General features: G+C 38.3%; 1 protein-coding gene across 2 annotated transcripts in view; it reads left to right on the forward strand.

Moving 5' to 3' along the window:
* cher (filamin protein cher) overlaps window positions 1-19,050 on the forward strand; it is a 1,020,924-nt gene that overhangs the window by 362,350 nt on the left and 639,524 nt on the right. For both annotated transcript variants that reach the window (XM_069837665.1, XM_069837667.1), the window contains one exon: window positions 429-564. In XM_069837665.1, the coding sequence (XP_069693766.1) occupies window positions 429-564 (136 nt within the window). The remainder of the gene's footprint in view (window positions 1-428; window positions 565-19,050) is intronic.

A 19,050-nucleotide genomic window follows, 5' to 3' on the forward strand; every position in this document is an offset into this window, starting at 1 on the left:
GCATTTTGGATCTGCCTCTTCTGTACATGCTTATTGTTTGGCGGTAAGTTTTTTTTCATTATCTCGAAAAGTACTGAATTGGAACTGTCTGGTTTTTCCTCCAAACCCCTCAATTTCACCCGTCACATATTCGTAGTACTTGGACATGAACTGTTGCTATAGCTATTTTTTTCGTGTTCATCATGATCTTTTGTGTATAGAACTTCTTCCTTGATTACCTTCATTGTCCTTGTATTTTCGTCACGTTTTCAATGCTTTAAATTGTTATGTATTAAATAATTTTATTTCAGTATTTTCATTGGTCTTCAGGCCGTTGAATAGCTCGACTTACGCCAAGTTCACAGGCTGTAATATGCCTGAAGGTGATAACGAAACTGTAGGCCTACTTTGTTGAGCTTTGGGAAATCAAAGTGGATTTGTTATTGCAGTGACCTGGACATCGACATCGAGGACAACGGAGATGGAACGTTCAGTATCTATTACACTGTGAAGGATGCAGGGGACTACACGCTCAGTGTGAAATTCGGTGGCCAGCCGGTACCAGATGGCTTCTACACCTTCACGGTAAGTAGGAATTTACACTTGGTGACCTCGCTCATGTCAGAGGAAACAGATTTAAGACTTACAGAACGTTTTTTCTAGAACTCAATTAGTCAGTCGGCATTTCTGCTGCAAATATGTGAGCTGTCTGCGGCTTCTCCACCGCCTACGTTATGCGTCCACTGGATAGATCGAAGTATCCGAAAAGTTTGTCTTTGAGAATTGGCCCACAGTCCATTGCTGAGATTTTATTCCTGCGAAGGTTCAGGTTATTTTGTATCTTCAAGAACACCATTTAACTATTAAAAAGTTGTGCTATAAATTGCAAGCCTAGGAAGAATATTTCAAGGCTTGAAAAATGTTATTTATACATAAATAATAATAGATAAGTGTGATATATCTGATTCTTCTGAACTGTAGGTTAGAATGAATTAGACTCTGACATGGCGTTATTAGAGCAATGTTGGAGTGAGTTTGGCAGAAGAAGACAAAGTATACTAAGCAAAATACTGTCCTGTACTCTAATTGCCGCGTACATACATCGCTGTCAGTGGTCTATGTCAGTCGGATTTGAATGGAATTTTCGCGGGGAGCACCATGACCCAGGACTGCGAACTTTTACGATCTATTGCCCTAACACTCAAGCTAGGCTCATTCCCAAATTCACACCGGCTGACTACACTGAGATTCGTTGCGTACCCCGCTTTCAAGCAAGCCACCCCACTCGTCCCTAGGCCAGCCCCCTCCGTGTCTCACCAGCCGGCGTTCGAGGAACGTTATGGATTGATGATGAAATGGAAAAATGTTGACGGAACGATGTGCATGCCTAATATGGGAAAACGGGAGAACCCCAAGAAAAGCCCCAACTGCGAACTTGTCTGCCACAAGTGTTACTATAGATTGTTCAATGAAAAATCGCAGACCTGAACGGTGCAGGCTGAACGTTTGACCACTCAGACACTGCACGGGACTCAAGTAAGGTTTTTTTCTCTCTCTCTCTCTGTGAGGCCGGGAGGGGAACATCCCTATGCACCGCGACCTAAGGTCTATTGTGCGCCCCTGGGTTGAGTTGACCGCACCCACGCCGAACCGACCTAACCCTTAACGACCAGTCCCGACATCCCTCTAAGTCCGTGTACCACTCCAACCCAACAGTCCCCCTACATTCCCCCTCAAAAGGTCTAAGCTGTATGCTACCCCTCCCGTCTGGCCAACGGTCTGAGGTGTAGGCCACTCCCGTCGGGAGGGGAGTGGGTCCCGCTGCTGGGTCACCAACTATCATGCTTCGACATATCCATGGGGACCGGCCGAGAGCGTCAGGAGCTTCGCAGGGCCGCCGCAGGTGCGATCTGGAAACCAAGAAAAACAACCAGAATGATAACGAAAGGATGATGAGGTGGAAAGGAAGTGGCGAGAATGAGTGGCGTTCCATACGCCTGATAAAGTTACCATACATAAGATTGAGGGAAAAATCCCGAAAAAACCTCACTCAGGCAACTCGTCCCAAGCGGGGAATCGAACGCCAGCGCGCTGGGTTCGGGAGCGAACACGCTACCACGAGACCACAGCGGTGTACTCAAGTCGGGTTTAGTCGGGTCTGATTTCTTGTGCTAGCAAAGGAATAATCGAAGCAGCCAGACACGCTTTGACACCACGTATTGTTCATCTTGCTGTAGAGTCTCGGGTCAGTAGTGACTTGTCGAATCTAGGTGCAGTACTTCACTATGACTCTGTTAGCTTAGTTAGAACAAGACAGTTATTTTTCGAAAATACCCTATTGTGACCATCTCAAGCCACACTGAGCCTGTTGAACTTCAAGAATAACTTAAAACTGGGAGAATGAATTGACATGCCCAATTCCATTTCACGAGTAAAAGGCAGAATTTTTGTTCAATTTTATTTTTAGCTGACAAAGACAAAACTCGTTCCGGGTTTCGCTCACTGTGTCAAATGTAAGCATGCAGTAGGCCCTACGTTAAAACTCCAAGTTGGGAAATACAATTTTGTAGTTTAAAGTAATGCGTATTCGAAATTTCTTCTCAGGTAGCATCTGAGAAGACTGGAAAATTAGCTCAAATGCTGAAATATACGGGGGTGAAGTTGGCTGGCTGAATTGAAATTGGTCACGAAATAAAGATACTTATTTTGCATTATTGTATTAGATTTATATGACATGTAAATAATTTCTTTTGAAGAATTGTGAATAAAACTTTCGGGAGAAATTTTCAGTATAATTTTTCTATTGCGATAAGTATAAACTGAAATATTGTAAATAAAATTGGGGGGGAAAGGTTATTAAATTAATGCAATCATAATGCACCAAAGTGAAATAATTTTTTAGATGTCCCGCATTATCCCTGCTCGCTGAACACAGTACTGCTTGAGTTGTATTTGAATTCGGGTGTCTGATGGACTTCGAACGGGTTCAGACAGGTGCATACCCTATCAGATACGAACCCGGCTTTTAGGGTACTGACCTGGATATGTCATCGCAAACCTCTGATCGCTATATCCAACGGTGTTTGGACCCACGTACCTTTGGAGGTCGTTGCGTCTGAGGTATAAACCACATTCCGTAATGTGATCAATGTTTTTAGAATATTAAAAAAAATAATCTCTACCTTAAGCTCAGATTTAGCATACTAACTATGTTCAGAGGATATATTTTGCCGCTGGGTAAGACTGTAATCGCTCAGTCGTAACGAACTGTACTTGTTATGCGAGATTGCATTCGAGCTTGGGCTGAATACTTGGTTGAATTTTTTTCGATACTTTCACCAACTGTGAGGAGTACATCAGGTAATCTCGTGGCGAATTCTCGGCTTCATCTCCCCAAAATATTATTTTGCTATCATCGATTTCACCAAAGCTAGATAATCCCGCAGCTGATACATCGTCGTGGGTATAAATAAAGGGTTCAGAGCCATAGTGGGCCAAATGCCATTTATTAAAAACGGAGAAAGCAAGGGTTAAAGTTGAATGAATATCATAGTTTAATGAAGACTGACATAGCATTTAGTTTCAATGTGTATACTTTATATTACTTGCTGTATGTTTCCATTGAATTATGGTAATAGCTTCATTTTAACCCTTGTTTTCTATGGTTTTAGTAAATGGCGCTTGGCCCACTATGGTTCAGAACCCTTCAAATGTACTTGGAATTTTTTTCCGGATACGATGAGAAGACAATAATATACGACAAATATTGGCATAGAAAGCGGGAAGAATCCTATAAATCTATGTTTGTCCATAACTTCACATGTTATTTTTACATTTGTATGAGGGGAGAATAGAAGTCATCGTGCATTACGGCCGTAGTCTATCTACTATGGCTACATCTACCCGGAAGAGAAGTGTGAGTTAAGTGAACACAATACAAGCGGATTTGCAACCCCGAACTTATTCTAGGGATGGCTCAGGAGTAGTGACCTAGCCGTCACCACGTCTATAGATCAGCCCCGTGTACCACCGGGTCTCGCCAATTGGACGTCCTCAATTGGCACTGTCTCTTGGTCGTGAGTGTAGAAAATAGTAATTTGGCTGCCGTGATCACTCGATATCATTGTAGAACATTTTTCACCCACGCTACACTTCTGGGTAAATGGAAAGCAAGGAAAATATGTTTGACATAGTGTTTGTGGAATGAAATTTGTGAAGTTGTGGTAATTGCAGAAAACCCCAGGAACAACTCTCATCCCTAGAAATTGTCCATCAAAAGTATCGCAAGGGTGAGCACGGGGGCTCGAACCCGAGTTGACCAAGTGACTCATGCTGAAGCACAGAGCTACCAGAGGCAAAATGTCGCCTTAAAGTAATCTGGATATGAAGCCAGAGCTCAGACAAGGAAAGCCGGAGTAGTAGACATTTGGCAGACTGTGCGCTTTCTTCGTTTGAAGATACTTATATCACAGTCTGGTATGTACAGTCACGAAGCTTGAGTTGTGAGGGTGCTAGGAACAATAGACTGTGTAGGTGCTATTTTGCGTTGTCTGTAATGAGGCGATATTAGCGATCCTAGTGGTTAGCAACTGTCTATGGATGCATATTTACTACTTATTGAGCTTCGTGACTGTATATACTAGACTGTGCTTATGTTGTGAAATGTGCTCTTGAACTGAATCGACAGCACAAATCGCAGTTACAATAACTCGCCTTGATAACATGCCGCTTTGTAAGTTTGTAACACATTGCGTTCCTTTTGGGTCTCTTCGCGTGGGATGTTAACATTCTGAGTCACAGGGTTGTGACTGGTGTACCACTTCTTCAAATTCAGTCTGTGCCAAAGAAACCAAAGAATTCTCGCAATAAGGAGGGAGAGGATGTGAGTGAAATTGTGTGTTTACCACCCCCACTGACCGCCGCAACATACGCAGTGACGAGATTGAATGAGATGTTTTCTTGGCTGGCGCTGGAGTTAGTGTGAAGCGAGAACGTTTAAAATGGTTTTGGTGACTGATAGGATTAAGCTTAGCTGTAGCTTGGACGAAAGCCTCATACCACATGGTTCAAAGTTCAATTGTCTATTAGTTACGTGCTATTTGAGATACGCAGAATAGGTCTCCAGAAAATCTTAATCTAACCCTCGGATTTATTTTCCATTCCCAATTCATTATTACTGCAGCGTATCGCCGCATTAATACTGAAGATTTCTGTAATTCAGGAACGAAGTTAAAGAACTTGATCGCACAAGGTTGTTATTATCCAGAAGGTCAAAGTTACGGTCGTGGTCAATTTAAAGACGTGAAGGAGCACATGGGAACGTTCTGAATTACGGAAGAGAGTGCTAGTCACAGAGACATATTCTGGAATAATGTCAGAGAAGTGCGGAGTCGATTCACAAGGCCGTGTATAAATTGGGCACGGTTATTTCCCTCATACTGCGGAAATATCACTATCACTTTTATTTCAAAATTTTTTTGTCGCCAGATTCCCTCTGTTATCTCGCAGACGGTGATTAATCGCTGCATCGAATATTGTCACATATTACAAGCTTACAAAATAAGCATATAATTAAAAGATCTGACGTAAACGCCGTCGCCGAAATTACGGCCTCGTGGGCAGTTACTCGAATGTGAGACTCATTAGCGTAAGTTCAAAGTGCAAGAATTAAGGACGCCAAACTATAATGAAGGCGCGTAAATTGATATTTTGTTATGGTGGGGGATAGAGGAAGGGCGCATAAATATCAGGGGGCGCGTTCGAGTGTGTTACAGTCGCTCGCAACCTGAGGCTTCCATTGACGGCGTGTGGGGGGGACGCGTCCGGGGTGGCCGGAGCATCGCGACGCCCCGCCCCTGGAGCGTCCCTGCCAGATTCCTTGCGCATATAAGGAGGGGGCTGAAGACATCGTATTCTCTCACACCCTCGCTCTGCCCCCTCTTTTATTCTTTTGTTGTCTCGTACCGGCAAAATTAAGGCGGGGGCCGAGTTGATTGTTGGACAAGTAGTTGAACTTAGTTGACGTTGGGTCCGTGGTGGAGGAAGACAGTGTGTGGTGTGCGACAGGAGGACTTCAGCCATCATCACAGCGTTGAAGTAAGTAAAATGGATGGACCGATTTCAAGTCTAGCATAGAAGTTGCACTCCCCCCACCCTGCAACCTGGCCGCCGCCCTCCTGTCAGTTTGCTCGCTTTAGTCATTTAATTGACGATGTCGGCTCCGGCCCCGACCTCGCAGCCGTCATAAATTTGATTTTTTAATGACCCATATTTCCCCCGGTATGGCGTTTCTTTTCGGTGTGGTATAATTCAAGGAGAAATTTAACAATCACTGGGAGTGGCAGTCGAAAATCTCGATGGCATAACATTTGTATTACTTGACGCTTACATTATCGGGATGAGGCCACTGTCGATGAAATTAAAAAAAAACACACCGTCATTAATTCAGAGTTATTTTATTCCATTCAATGATTACATTTTCATTTTCGCTCAGTGTGTGACTGTGTTAGAAGTCTCTATCAGTTCGTGTTTAAATTATCTCCACTAAGTCCGCAAATTTTCTTAATATGAATGGACCCAATGTCAAAAATGTGGGCTTAGGGATAGTCGCTTATAAAGAAAATGATTACACGGAAATAAATCTAATACTAAGAATAAATAATGTTACAGATAACACATGGAAAGTTCATTTTTACATTGGTCCATTTAACACCACGCCACAAATATCCGCAAAACACGCCGTTCTTAACACTGCTTGAAGTTGAAGGGGATGCACATACACCCCCGCTGCTATCCTAGTAGCAATAGAGCGGGACAAGAAGCAAACAATTGACTGAGGATCAGCAGCAGACGTTGCGTAAACAAACAGCACTTGCAGCTCTGCTGGGCGAATGCGAGATAAACGAAAACTGAAACTCGAGCCGACTAGACGATCGTTCGACTGTCGAGAACCGCAGTGCTCTGCCAACATAACAGTCCCACATGCCAACTAAAATCCGCAAGATATGCGAGTTCCTGTGTCCCGGTGAAATGACGGTTAATGCTCTCGTTCTCTCGCCCCTGAACCTGATTTATAGTGAACCCTCCCTCGCATTCTTGCCTAGTATTTAAATAGTCCCCCAAAAGTTGAATTATTTTTATCTCTCTAAATCGGTGGTGAGCAAATCTTAGCTTGCAGTGGTGTCCGCGAACGTGGAAAGTTAAAAATGGCGCCAAACCAAGAAAATAACCGGACTGCTGATGCTCGCATGTCATCTATTTAATTATGAAATTGTACATATATTCGATTAAGGAATTAGTAACACTTGTCAGGATATATCACTAGAACGTTTTAAATCACGCAGTGTAGTGGTGATCATTTTATAAAGAAAGAAATAAGATAATTATTTTTATCAGAGTTCCTTCGTGCATTCTGTATTAAAATTTAGACGATGAAAACGTATTTCCTTACTTGAAATAATTTTATCTCACTTGTGGGTCACACGTATCTGTGTTACTCTTTTTTCATTACAAAATAAATCTATCAAATATTGGAACTAGTACAGGGTGAGCAAATAAAAGCCGGCCCGTTTCAGCTAGCTGCGCTACTATCTCGACATGATTACTCGAACAGAAAAATGGATTGCTACTGCACTGGAAATCACTTCCAACAAAATTTGTAAGTATGAACATGTTAAATTTCACAAATAAATTGATTATTGAAGGGTTTTGTTTGCGTTTAATTTGTTTTCTGTGTGTAGCTGAGTATAGCGGGCCGGTTCTGAATTTGTCACTCTCTACAATTAAGATGGTCGTTGGAGAAATAGCTGTTTTGTCTCATTGCATCTAAGCTCTCGGTTATTTTTCTTTGATTTTATGAAATTAAAAGGTAAAATCATGATTACAGTGATGTACAAATTGAAATAGTACCTTAAAATACTTATCAATGAATTTTTTGGGACACAAATAAAACTCAACGACTAAGTGGTGATAGGCAGTAAGATAATGGTTTTTTTAGTGTAGGTAAAGGCTGGTGAATAATAAACCGGGAACGGAAACGACAACGAGAACAAAAATATTGTTAAAATAAAACTATTTAAATGTGAGCATTCACAATTAACGAGAAGCTTGCAGGAGCCCGGGAACGGGAACGTAAAAGTTAATTGTGAACGCTCACATTTAAATACTTTTATTTTAACAATATTTCCGTTCTCATTCCCGTTTCCGTTCCCGGTTTATTGTGAACCAGCCTTAACAGGGAGATGGCCGCTGTGTACGCGAAGTCTGAGGTACGTCGTTCTAATTTTGAGTAAAAGTTATTATTGTGAGATCGAATTGCGCTTAGAGTATTGATTGTTCGTTGTAAGTTGATGACGTCTTTTCTTATCTTGGATAAAACGTGACGTCATGCTTACCTCGAGTATTTGCAGTCCATGTATTCCCCTAGTCCTGGTGAAAGGAGGAACAGTACCCAAAAATTGATTTAAGATTAACACAGGTAGTTACATAAAAAGCTAGATAAGAATAGGAAACGAATCTACTAAAGTTAAAAATACAGCACATTTCTACTCGATTTGCTCATTCGGTATTACATTATACAGTAGAATTTTTAAGGCTGATTCACAATAAACCGGGAATGGAAACGACAATGAGAACGGAAATAATGTTAAAATAAACGTATTTAAATGTGAGCATTCACAATAAACTATTGTGTATGCTCACATTTAAATACATTTATTTTAACATTATTTCCGTTCTCGTTTCCGTTCCCGGTTTATTGTGAACCAGCCGTTATTATCCGTGGTAATGAAGTGGGTGGACTGAACGGTTAATAGAAAAAATAGGATAATCCATACCATAACAGATTTTCATAAATTAAGAGCATAATACTTAGTCTATGATCTCATAATTTCCCCCATGGTCTTATGGTTAGCATGCTACGTAGTGAATATGAAGTTCACTAATTTAAGTTTGGCTGTCAACGACGGGGTTTTAAGGGTCAAGAGAATTCCTTGTAATGGTTGTCTGCAGAGTGATAGGAATAGTAGAGTTCCCGTGTTGTAAATTTACATGCTCATGCTTATACAACTTATAATTGTTTTTCATTAAATCGCTCATAGTTGTAACGCTAGTCTCATATTCTGATACGAGAGGAGCCACAGTTTCTCCTTTCAAAAATATATCAATTAATTGCACTTTTTTTTTCGGTACTGTGTACAACACGTTTTCTTTTGACACCTGTTGAAAACATATTAGAAGTTAAACCGTATCGCCACTCTAACAGTAAAGGCTGGTTCACAATAAACCGGGAACGGAAACAACGAGAAGGAGAAGGGAAATATTGTTAAATACCCTTATTTCAACATCATTTCCGTCCTCGTTCTCGTTTCAGTTCCTGGTTTATTGTGAACCGGCCTTAAGTATAAGGACTGAATGGTGCACGGGTTTGCAATTGTGGTGGATTTCTGAGAGTCATTCCTTCGAAACCAGGTAGTGACTATTTTACATGTTGAAAAATACACCCCCCTCCACAAGTAATTGTGTTGCCGGCAGCGGAAGCATTTCTACTACATACTGTGTTAACAGTAAAGGCTTGTAATAACCCTCTTTTTAAAAAAATACATAGTAACATAATTTACAGGACTTCGTATTTTCTTCTGAATAAAAAATAGCTAGACAAAATGTCGGATAATCCGCAGATCGGTTAATAGGGTGACTGATAATCGGTGTTGTACTGTATACCTTTACACGTTTTTTCGTGCTTGTTAAAATGAAGCATATTTTTAATCGATTTGCTAATGCGATATTTTATTATATAGTCTTAACTTTGTATATTTTTTGTTTCAACCACGTGGTGGAGTGGAATAGCCGAAGTTCGGAATTCTTCATAGCTTCAATCTTCGGAAAAATTTTGGAAACAGAAATGCATGATTTAAAGTTACACGTTTCAGTTTTGGTTATTCAACAACACTGTATCAACTACTAAGTTGTTCAATTATATCGTCGGTGGAATTGGTGACGGCGAGATGGTATTTGGCGAAATTAGGCAGAGGACTCACAATAGATTACCTGACATTTTCTTTACGGTTCAGGAAATCTCAGAAAAAACCAAACCAGGTAATCGGTCCAAGCGGGAGTGGAACCCACACCCGAGCGCAACTCCTGAGCTACGCTGGTGGCTCACACTTCAGTTACCCACGTGTACCAGGAAATGGAAGTAGTAATAAGGTCTGAAACGTCATAGACATATCTTGGCCTCAATCATAGCTGATTCAGCTAACGAATACTTTGTAGGAGTTATATCAATATTGGCAAGAACCTGTGAGATTTGGTGACTTCACAAGTGCTTTATTATCACGTTATAATTACTTCATAGTCTATGAACTGCCTCCTTAGTTTAGAATATTATTTTATTTTATAATTCTACTGCATTTTTAAACACCCAAAAATTGCGTACTGCCTATGCAATTTAGAATAGTGATTTCTTTCTAATTATAATCCATTTTTAAAGCTAAAAAATGAAGCCACAGTTCAACTCTTGTGAAAGCTTCAAAGTTTGTCAGTCTCTAATAGGTGATGATGATAATAATAATAATAATAATAATAATAATAATAGTAATAATATTCTGCCCAAGGGTAGACCTTTCACTGAAAATCCAGCATTATCAGATCTTCCCTATTTTCCACCTTCCTCTTAGTCTCCATATATGACCCATATACCTTAATGTTGTTTGTCATCTAATATCTTCTTCTGTACAGAACTTTTCTCCCGTTCACCGTTCTTCCAATGTATCCTTCAGTAGGCAGTTTCTTCTTAGTCAATGACCCAGCCATTAATAATAATAATAATAATAATAATAATAATAATGGCAGGGCACATAGCACGTATGGGCGAATCCAGAAATGCATATAGTGTGTTAGTTGGGAGGACGAAGGGAGAAAGACCTGTGGGAAGGCCGAGACGTAGATGGGAGAACAATATTAAAATGGATTTGAGGGAAGTGGGATATGATTGTAGAGACTGGATTATCTTGCTCAGGTTAGGGACTGATGGCGGGCTTACGTGAGGGCGGCAATGAACCTCCGGGTTTCTTAAAAGCCGTAAATGATAATAATAATAATAATAATAATAATAATAATAATAATAATAATAATAATAATAATATCGTAGTGGATACAAAGATTTCGGACATCCTCAGGCTAGGTAGGAAAACGAATTAAATTTCTGAACAGACCAATAGATTTAAACCTAAGAAATGAATGATGGTGAATTTTCTAGTTATATGCTTTAATTAGAAGAGAACGTAAAACGCACATTTGGAGTGCAAAACTGCCGACGATTTGGAATTAGATTCTTTTGGCAGGAAAAAGCAAACTTGCGAAAAACTTTTGTAATGCTGACGTTAACGTGTTCTCTAACAAACGACAATTAAGGATTTCCTGGCGTTTCTAAATCCACTCTTCGAAGAAAACTGAGTTTACTTACACACATGAAGAAAGACTGGCTGTTCCATGGGGAGGATGTGTAACTATCGCCGTCAATCGCCACCTCGAGTGGCTTGAATCAGCAGTGCAAAAAAATGGAGGTGCCTCATTCACAGGAAGATTGGACAGCTCGCAACTGTCGTATTCAGTATCCGTTTGCCCAACGTGCCACTTCATTTTACTTGTTCCTCGGACTTCATTGCTTTAAAATGTTAATTACTTTCATCACAGAGTGACTCAGCCTTCGGAAAATTGTTTCCTATACTGGAAGTGCATCTACACTACAAATAAATGTCCCGAGTGTGATTTTAATAGCAAGACTATTACACTTTTACTACGTCATATTACTTTTGACCAGTAAAAAGGTACGGAGCGACGTGTTCCAACCAATCATGGCTGATTATCCTACATTTTTATCACCTCCCTAGCATTTGCTTGTTTTATTACCTCCCTAGCATTTGTTTTTTTTTTTGTTGGCCAACATTATATTTTCAATAATTGTATCTTATAAAATGATTCATGTTTATTTCATCATTCTTAATTAAAACGTTTCTATCATTTACCTCGTTTATATTATTTAGGTTATGTTTTTTTAGTTGGTTATTTAACGACGCTGTATCAACTACGAGGTTATTTAGCGTCGATGAGATTGGTGATAGCGAGGTGGTATTTGGCGAGATGGGGCCGAGGATTCGCCATAGATTACCTGGCATTCACCTTACGGTTGGGGAAAACCTCGGAAAAACCCAACCAGGTAATCAGCCCAAGCGGGGATCGAACCCGCGCCCGAGCGCAACTTCAGACCGGCAGGCAAGCGCCTTAACCGACTGAGCCACGCCGGTGGCTAGGTTATGTTATAGCTTCTGCTGTATGAGATTAGGCCTATGGATTGTCACGTATCAGAGATTGTTTAATATATATTGATAATTGAAGTGGAATGCAACTTACGTTTTAATAAAAATGAAACTGAATCAACAAAGCCTTCTTGACTAGTAATCGTACATAGACTTTAAAGATTGTTTAGTTGACACAACTGGTAACAAAAGAAAAGCTCATCATAACATACTATTTCCATCTAGCGGAATATTTGTAATGGTGAGATGGTACAATAATAGATTCCCAAGATAGTTAATACATAATTTAGTAAGACAATTAATGTTTTATTGTATTAGAGTATGTACTTTATTTTTCTAATCTTTATATACTTTATTCTAATCGTGTAATAGTCAATTAAATCTCACTCGAGTTTTTATTTTCTCTAGATAAATTGTTTCTTAAAATAAAGCAGCACTTTTTATTTTTGACAAGAAATTTAAAGTTAGAATTTAAAAGGTAATATATGTACAGTATAATACATGAGTAGTACATATTTAATCTGTCAATTCATTAGTTAGTCCACCAGCGTAGTCTCGGGGTTAGCGAGCAGGGCTCGTGTCTTGAGTTTGCTCCCGGACGTGGGTCGAATCCTGCTCATAGGCCGGCCATGCTACATCAGCCCTTACCGAGCCTATCCCCAGAAAAAAACATATTTCATAAACCCCAGGGCCAGGAGCCCCAAGCCCTAGAAGTTACGTTAGCATTATAAGTTCATAGTGTATCACGAAGACTTCATCCCAGTCTATATTTATTATTGAGGAAGATAGAAGAAATGAAGGGATGGAGAGTATTTGTGGAATGGAATTGGGAAGCTGGAGTACGCCTAGAAAACTGTTTGCAGCATCTGCTTTATCCACCACAGACGCTGTCTACACCTGTCTCTCGATGTGAATGAAATTAGTTCCTTTTTTTGGGGGGGGGGTTGAGATAAATAGCGAAATATTTTAATGTGTTCAGTTAACGATACTTAAAAATTTCAGAGACAGGTAGGGTCTAATGCTTGTCTGTTTTCTGTTTTTTTTTATTAAAACAGGATTTTTTTAATTAACCACAATTCTGTGAGGAAGAATACATGTTTTGAAAATGTGATAACCACGTCTACCCTCAATGTACCTAACAGAAAAATATAGTACCTCATTAATTTTGTTGTGCATTATAAAATGATACTCAGTGTTAACGTCTTTTAGCCTAGATACTTGCTAAGATAACTACAGTCTTTTCCATCGTCAAATTGTGTGGCTATTTACACTGTTTAGGAAATTTTCCTGTTCTAACTTGGTAAACCTTTTCGTGTTTCTCGCATCTTGCCACATTTACTTATTTAATATTGTAGAATGATTTTAACATTTTTTTTTCGTCCTAAAAATTTCAGCAATTCAGTTCTACATATTATTGTGCTATTTAACGGTTGTGCGTTTAGTTCCATTCCTTAGTTTTACTTTCTTCACTGGTATTTCTTAAATAAGGCTCCCAAAAGAAGGAATCAAGAGTCATCAATCAGGTAGCGGTCTGGTCATTCAATTTTACCTTTTCTTCCGATTTAACTCCCGGGATGTTTGAGATGTAGCAAGTCTCGTATAGCAAGAGTAAAGTGTGCTATACTAGTGCTCCGCCTGCTTTATCCACATCTGCTGACGCACAAGTTGCACGTTCTCCAATAGCTTCCCCATTTAAACGTGGTGGCAGGAGAAAACGTGCATTCAAAATGTAGGTTCTGACATTACGGGCTTGTACTGACCGAGGATTACAGATTCTTATTGGGAAAATGCAACAGACCCCTCTGCAAGCTTCTTCATTTACAGCACAATCTTTTGAATTGCCCGGCGTACTTGAACATCGTGGATATATGTGAGAATTTGATTTTCCTTATGTAATCAAATATTTTGTCAATTGAACTTCATGTAGTAATAAAGTTTTAAGTAGAAACTTCATATATAAATCCGGACCACCAGTATAGCTTAGACGTAACGAGTTGGGTTCATGCTGCGGGAATGTTCTCGGGCGTATGTTCGAATCTCGTTTTAGCTGATTACCTGTCTGTTTTTTTTTTTCTGAGTATTTTCCCAAATGTAATATCAGAAAATCCTATGGTAATTCCTAGACCTGGCTTCACCAAAAACAGTCTCACTATAACTAATTCAACCGACGCTAGATTAGCCTCGCATTTGATACAGCGTTTTTAGTTTTTAATTGTGTAACCTTCTTTCTGTGTCTTACAATCCAGTTTCCGTGGGCAGGGATAATTCTTTTGGCTCACACACGAGGCATGGACAATGGAGAGACTTCCCTGATGAGTGATTATTTCGACGTAGGAGCCAACTCCCAAAGACAACACGATAACTTTGTACAGATAACGGACAGAACGTTCGAGGTAAATGGGGAGTTAATAACGGACAGAACGTTGGGGGTAAATTGGGAGTAAATTCCAATCCGTCATTCGCCTTTGCGAGTGGAGAAAGTCCCGAAAAAACCCACACTCACGTCCGGCCTCAGGATTTGAACCCAGGCCTCGGATATGCGAGGCTGAAAAGATAGTTCCTCGAACACCCCACTCGATGCGTTATTTATCAACAAATTAAAATTGATATTACTCCACTTTTTACCAGAATGTGCACAAATTTGTTCCATTGCTATTGTTGAAGTTTTTCAGATCACCTGCTGCGCCATGTAGTTGTAATGTGACGGAGTACGCATTAATTTGGGCCTGGATTTATAATTGTTAAAATAAATTTAAGCTAACTAACAAAGTAAATTAATTGCACAGTGCTTGGTTATGTAATTAATTAGATGAATTTAGAGGAATGTGGTAGAGAAAGAATAATATGTAATTCGCTTCAGCGCCGGGAGCTTTTTAAAATACAAATTTATAATGACACGCAGTGGCTTCCCGGGGATCACCAGTGTAGTCGCGCGAAGTAAAATTAACTCGCAAATGAAAATAATTGTTTCGGACAGGTGTTCATAATTGCGTTGACGTATGCAATTCTGTAGGTAGGTGCTGACATCTGCAGATTTTCAAGTGTACCAACCAACATTCACGGAACATCATTAAATTCAGCTTTTTTTGTGGTCAGTTTGTTACAGTATTCGCGGATAAATAAATTATTACTCGCACCCTAGGTGGGGGCTGTAACCTTATTCATGACATTTGCGCCATTATTTGCAGTCATTATTTCTACATTTATCTTTTAAGAATTATGACATCAAACTCCCCAAAAGGACATTCCTTATTTCAGGGGATGGATTTCTCTGCCCTATTAATAATTATATAGTCAGAATGGTTTACTGTCCGCGCATGAGGAAAATTTCGAATCCGACTAAGTATCAATATGGACTGAACAGTATTTGGTAGGTTTCCTTGAAGTAATCTCTTTTTGCCTTGACAATCAGTATGCGTTATATACTTGCACCGTTAGTAAATGGTTAGTGCATAAGTTTTCGATTTCAGATACACCAAATAAAATCGCGGTTTAACTAGAATAATTAGTGGAGAAGAACGATAATGGAATAAATTATTAGGTGCAATTTCTGTTTTATTGTCGAGATTCCAACAAATAATTAAAATGTTCTTAGTTATTACTGCGTTTCCTTGGCACATGTATTAATAAAATTGTCTTAATTCTCATATTTATCGCCTTCATATTTCTCATCTTCATTGTTATAATTATCACCATTATCCTTCTCTACTATCCATCTGGTCATTATCCTCAGGCTCCTCGTCATTATCATCTTAATCATACTTAGCATCTTCCATGTCATCTTTGTCATCACTGATCTTCTAGTCTCTCCTTATCATTCTAAATTTCATAATTATTCTCCTGGTATTCATGAATCTCCTTGTATCCTTTATTTTCCTTGTCATCCATTATTCTCACACGTCATCCATTATTCTTCCTTGTCTTTATTGTTCTCACTTTTCTTCATTATTCTCCCTTGTCTTCATTATTCCATGTGTTATTATTCTCCCTCGTCTTCATTATTTTCACTTGTCTTCATTATTCTCCCTTGTCATCATTATTCTCACTTATCATTATTCTCATTTGTCATCATTGTTCTCACGTGTCATTATTATCCCTTGCCTTCATTCATTCATTCATTCATTCATTCATTCTTTCATTCTCATTAGATATTCTCACTTGTCATTAATCTCACTTATCATTAATCCACCTTGTCATCATTATCCCTTGTCATCATTCATCCTTACATTCATTACTCTTCCTTATCCTTATCCTTCCTTGTCATCATTATTCTCCATTGTAATCATTATTCTCCCTTGTCTTCATTGTTCTTGTAATCATTCTCCTTGTTATTATAATTTTCCTTGCCAACATTATTTTCCTTGTCTTGATTATTATCCATGCCATCATTATTTTCCTTGTCTTCATTATTCTCCTTATCATTAATTACTTTCCTTGCCATAATTATTCCCTTTGTTAGCATTATTCTCTTTCCCACCATTATTTTCCTTGTCTTCATTATTTTTCTTGTCATCATCATTCTCTTTGACATTATTATTTTCCTTGTGTTCATTATTCTCCTTGTCATTATTATTTTCCTTGTCTTCATTGTTCTCCTTATCATTATTATTCTCCTTGCCATTATTATTTTCCTTGTCTTCATTATTCTCCTTCTCATCATTATTCTCCTTGCCATTATTATTTTCCTTGTCATCATTCTTCTCCTTGCCATTATTATTGTCGTTGTCTTCATTATTCTCCTTGTCTTCATTATTCTCCTTGCCTTTATTATTTTCCTTGTCATCATTCTTCTCCTTGCCATTATTATTGTCGTTGTCTTCATTATTCTCCTTGTCATCATTATCCTTCTTGTCATTATTACTTTCCTTGTCTTCATAATTCTCCTTGTCATCATTATTCTCCTTGCCATTATTATTTTCCTTGTCTTCATTATTCTCCTTGTCATTATTATTTTCCTTGCCATTATTACTTTCCTTGTCTTCATTATTCTCCTTGTCATTATTATTTTCCTTGCCATTATTACTTTCCTTGTCTTCATTATTCTCCTTGTCATTATTATTTTCCTTGCCATTATTACTTTCCTTGTCTTCATTATTCTCCTTGTCATCATTATTCTCGTTGCCATTATTACTTTCCTTGTCTTCATTATTCTCCTTGTCATCATTGTTCTCCTTGCCATTATTATTTTCCTTGTCTTCATTATTCTCCTTGCCATTATTATTTTCCTTGTTTTCATTATTCTCCTTGTCATTATTACTTTCCTTGTTTTCATTATTATCCTTGTCACCATTATTCTCCTTGCCATTATTGCTTTCCTTCTCTTCATTATTCTCCTTGTCATTATTCTCCTTGCCATTATTACTTTCCTTGTCTTCATTATTCTCCTTGCCATTATTACTTTCCTTGTCTTCATTATTTTCCTTGTCATCATTATTCTCCTTGCCATTATTATTTTCCTTGTCTTCATTATTCTCCTTGTCATCATTATTCTCCTTGCCATTATTATTTTCCTTGTCTTCATTATTCTCCTTGTCATTATTATTTTCCTTGCCATTATTACTTTCCTTGTCTTCATTATTCTCCTTGTCATCATTATTCTCCTTGCCATTATTACTTTCCTTGTCTTCATTATTCTCCTTATCATTATTCTCCTTGCCATTATTATTTTCCTTGTCATTATTATTCTCCTTGTCATCATTATTCTCCTTGTAATTATTATTACTTTTCTTGTCTTCATTATTCTCCTTGTTATCATTATTCTCCTTGTTATCATTATTCTCCTTGTTATCATTATTCTCCTTGTTATCATTATTCTCCTTGCCATTATTACTTTCCTTGTCTTCATTATTCTCCTTGTCATCATTATTCTCTTTGCCATTATTACTTTCCTTGTCATCATTATTCTCCTTGCCATTATTACTTTCCTTGTCTTCATTATTCTCCTTGTCATCATTATTCTCCTTGCCATTATTACTTTCCTTCTCTTCATTATTCTCCTTGTCATCATTATTCTCCTTGCCATTATTACTTTCCTTGTCTTCATTATTCTCCTTGTCATTATTACTTTCATTGTCTTCATTATTCTCCTTGTCTTCATTATTCTCCTTGCCATTATTACTTTCCTTGTCTTCATTATTCTCCTTGTCATTATTATTCTCCTTGCCATTATTATTTTCCTTTTCTTCATTATTCTCCTTGTCATTATTATTCTCCTTGCCATTATTACTTTCCTTGTCTTCATTTTTCTCCTTGTCATTATTATTCTCCTTGCCATTATTATTTTCCTTGCCTTCATTATTCTCCTTGTCATCATTATTCTCCTTGCCATTATTATTTTCCTTGTCTTCATTATTCTCCTTGTCATTATTATTCTCCTTGCCATTATTACTTTCCTTGTCTTCATTATTCTCCTTGTCATCATTATTCACTTTGCCATTATTATTTTCCTTGTCTTCATTTTTTCCTTGTCATTATTATTCCCCTGGCCATTATTATTTTCCTTGCCTTCATTATTCTCCTTGCCATCATTATTCTCGTTGCCTTTATTATTTTCCTTGTCTTCATTATTCTCCTTGCCATTATTATTCTCCTTGCTATTATTACTTTCCTTGTCTTCATTTTTCTCCTTGTCATTATTATTCTCTTTGCCATTATTATTTTCCTTGCCTTCATTATTCTCCTTATCATTATTCTCGTTGCCTTTATTATTTTCCTTGTCTTCATTATTCTCCTTGTCATTATTATTCTCCTTGCC

The sequence above is a fragment of the Periplaneta americana genome, chromosome 10 (assembly GCF_040183065.1).
Source record: "Periplaneta americana isolate PAMFEO1 chromosome 10, P.americana_PAMFEO1_priV1, whole genome shotgun sequence".
NCBI lineage: Eukaryota > Metazoa > Arthropoda > Insecta > Blattodea > Blattidae > Periplaneta > Periplaneta americana.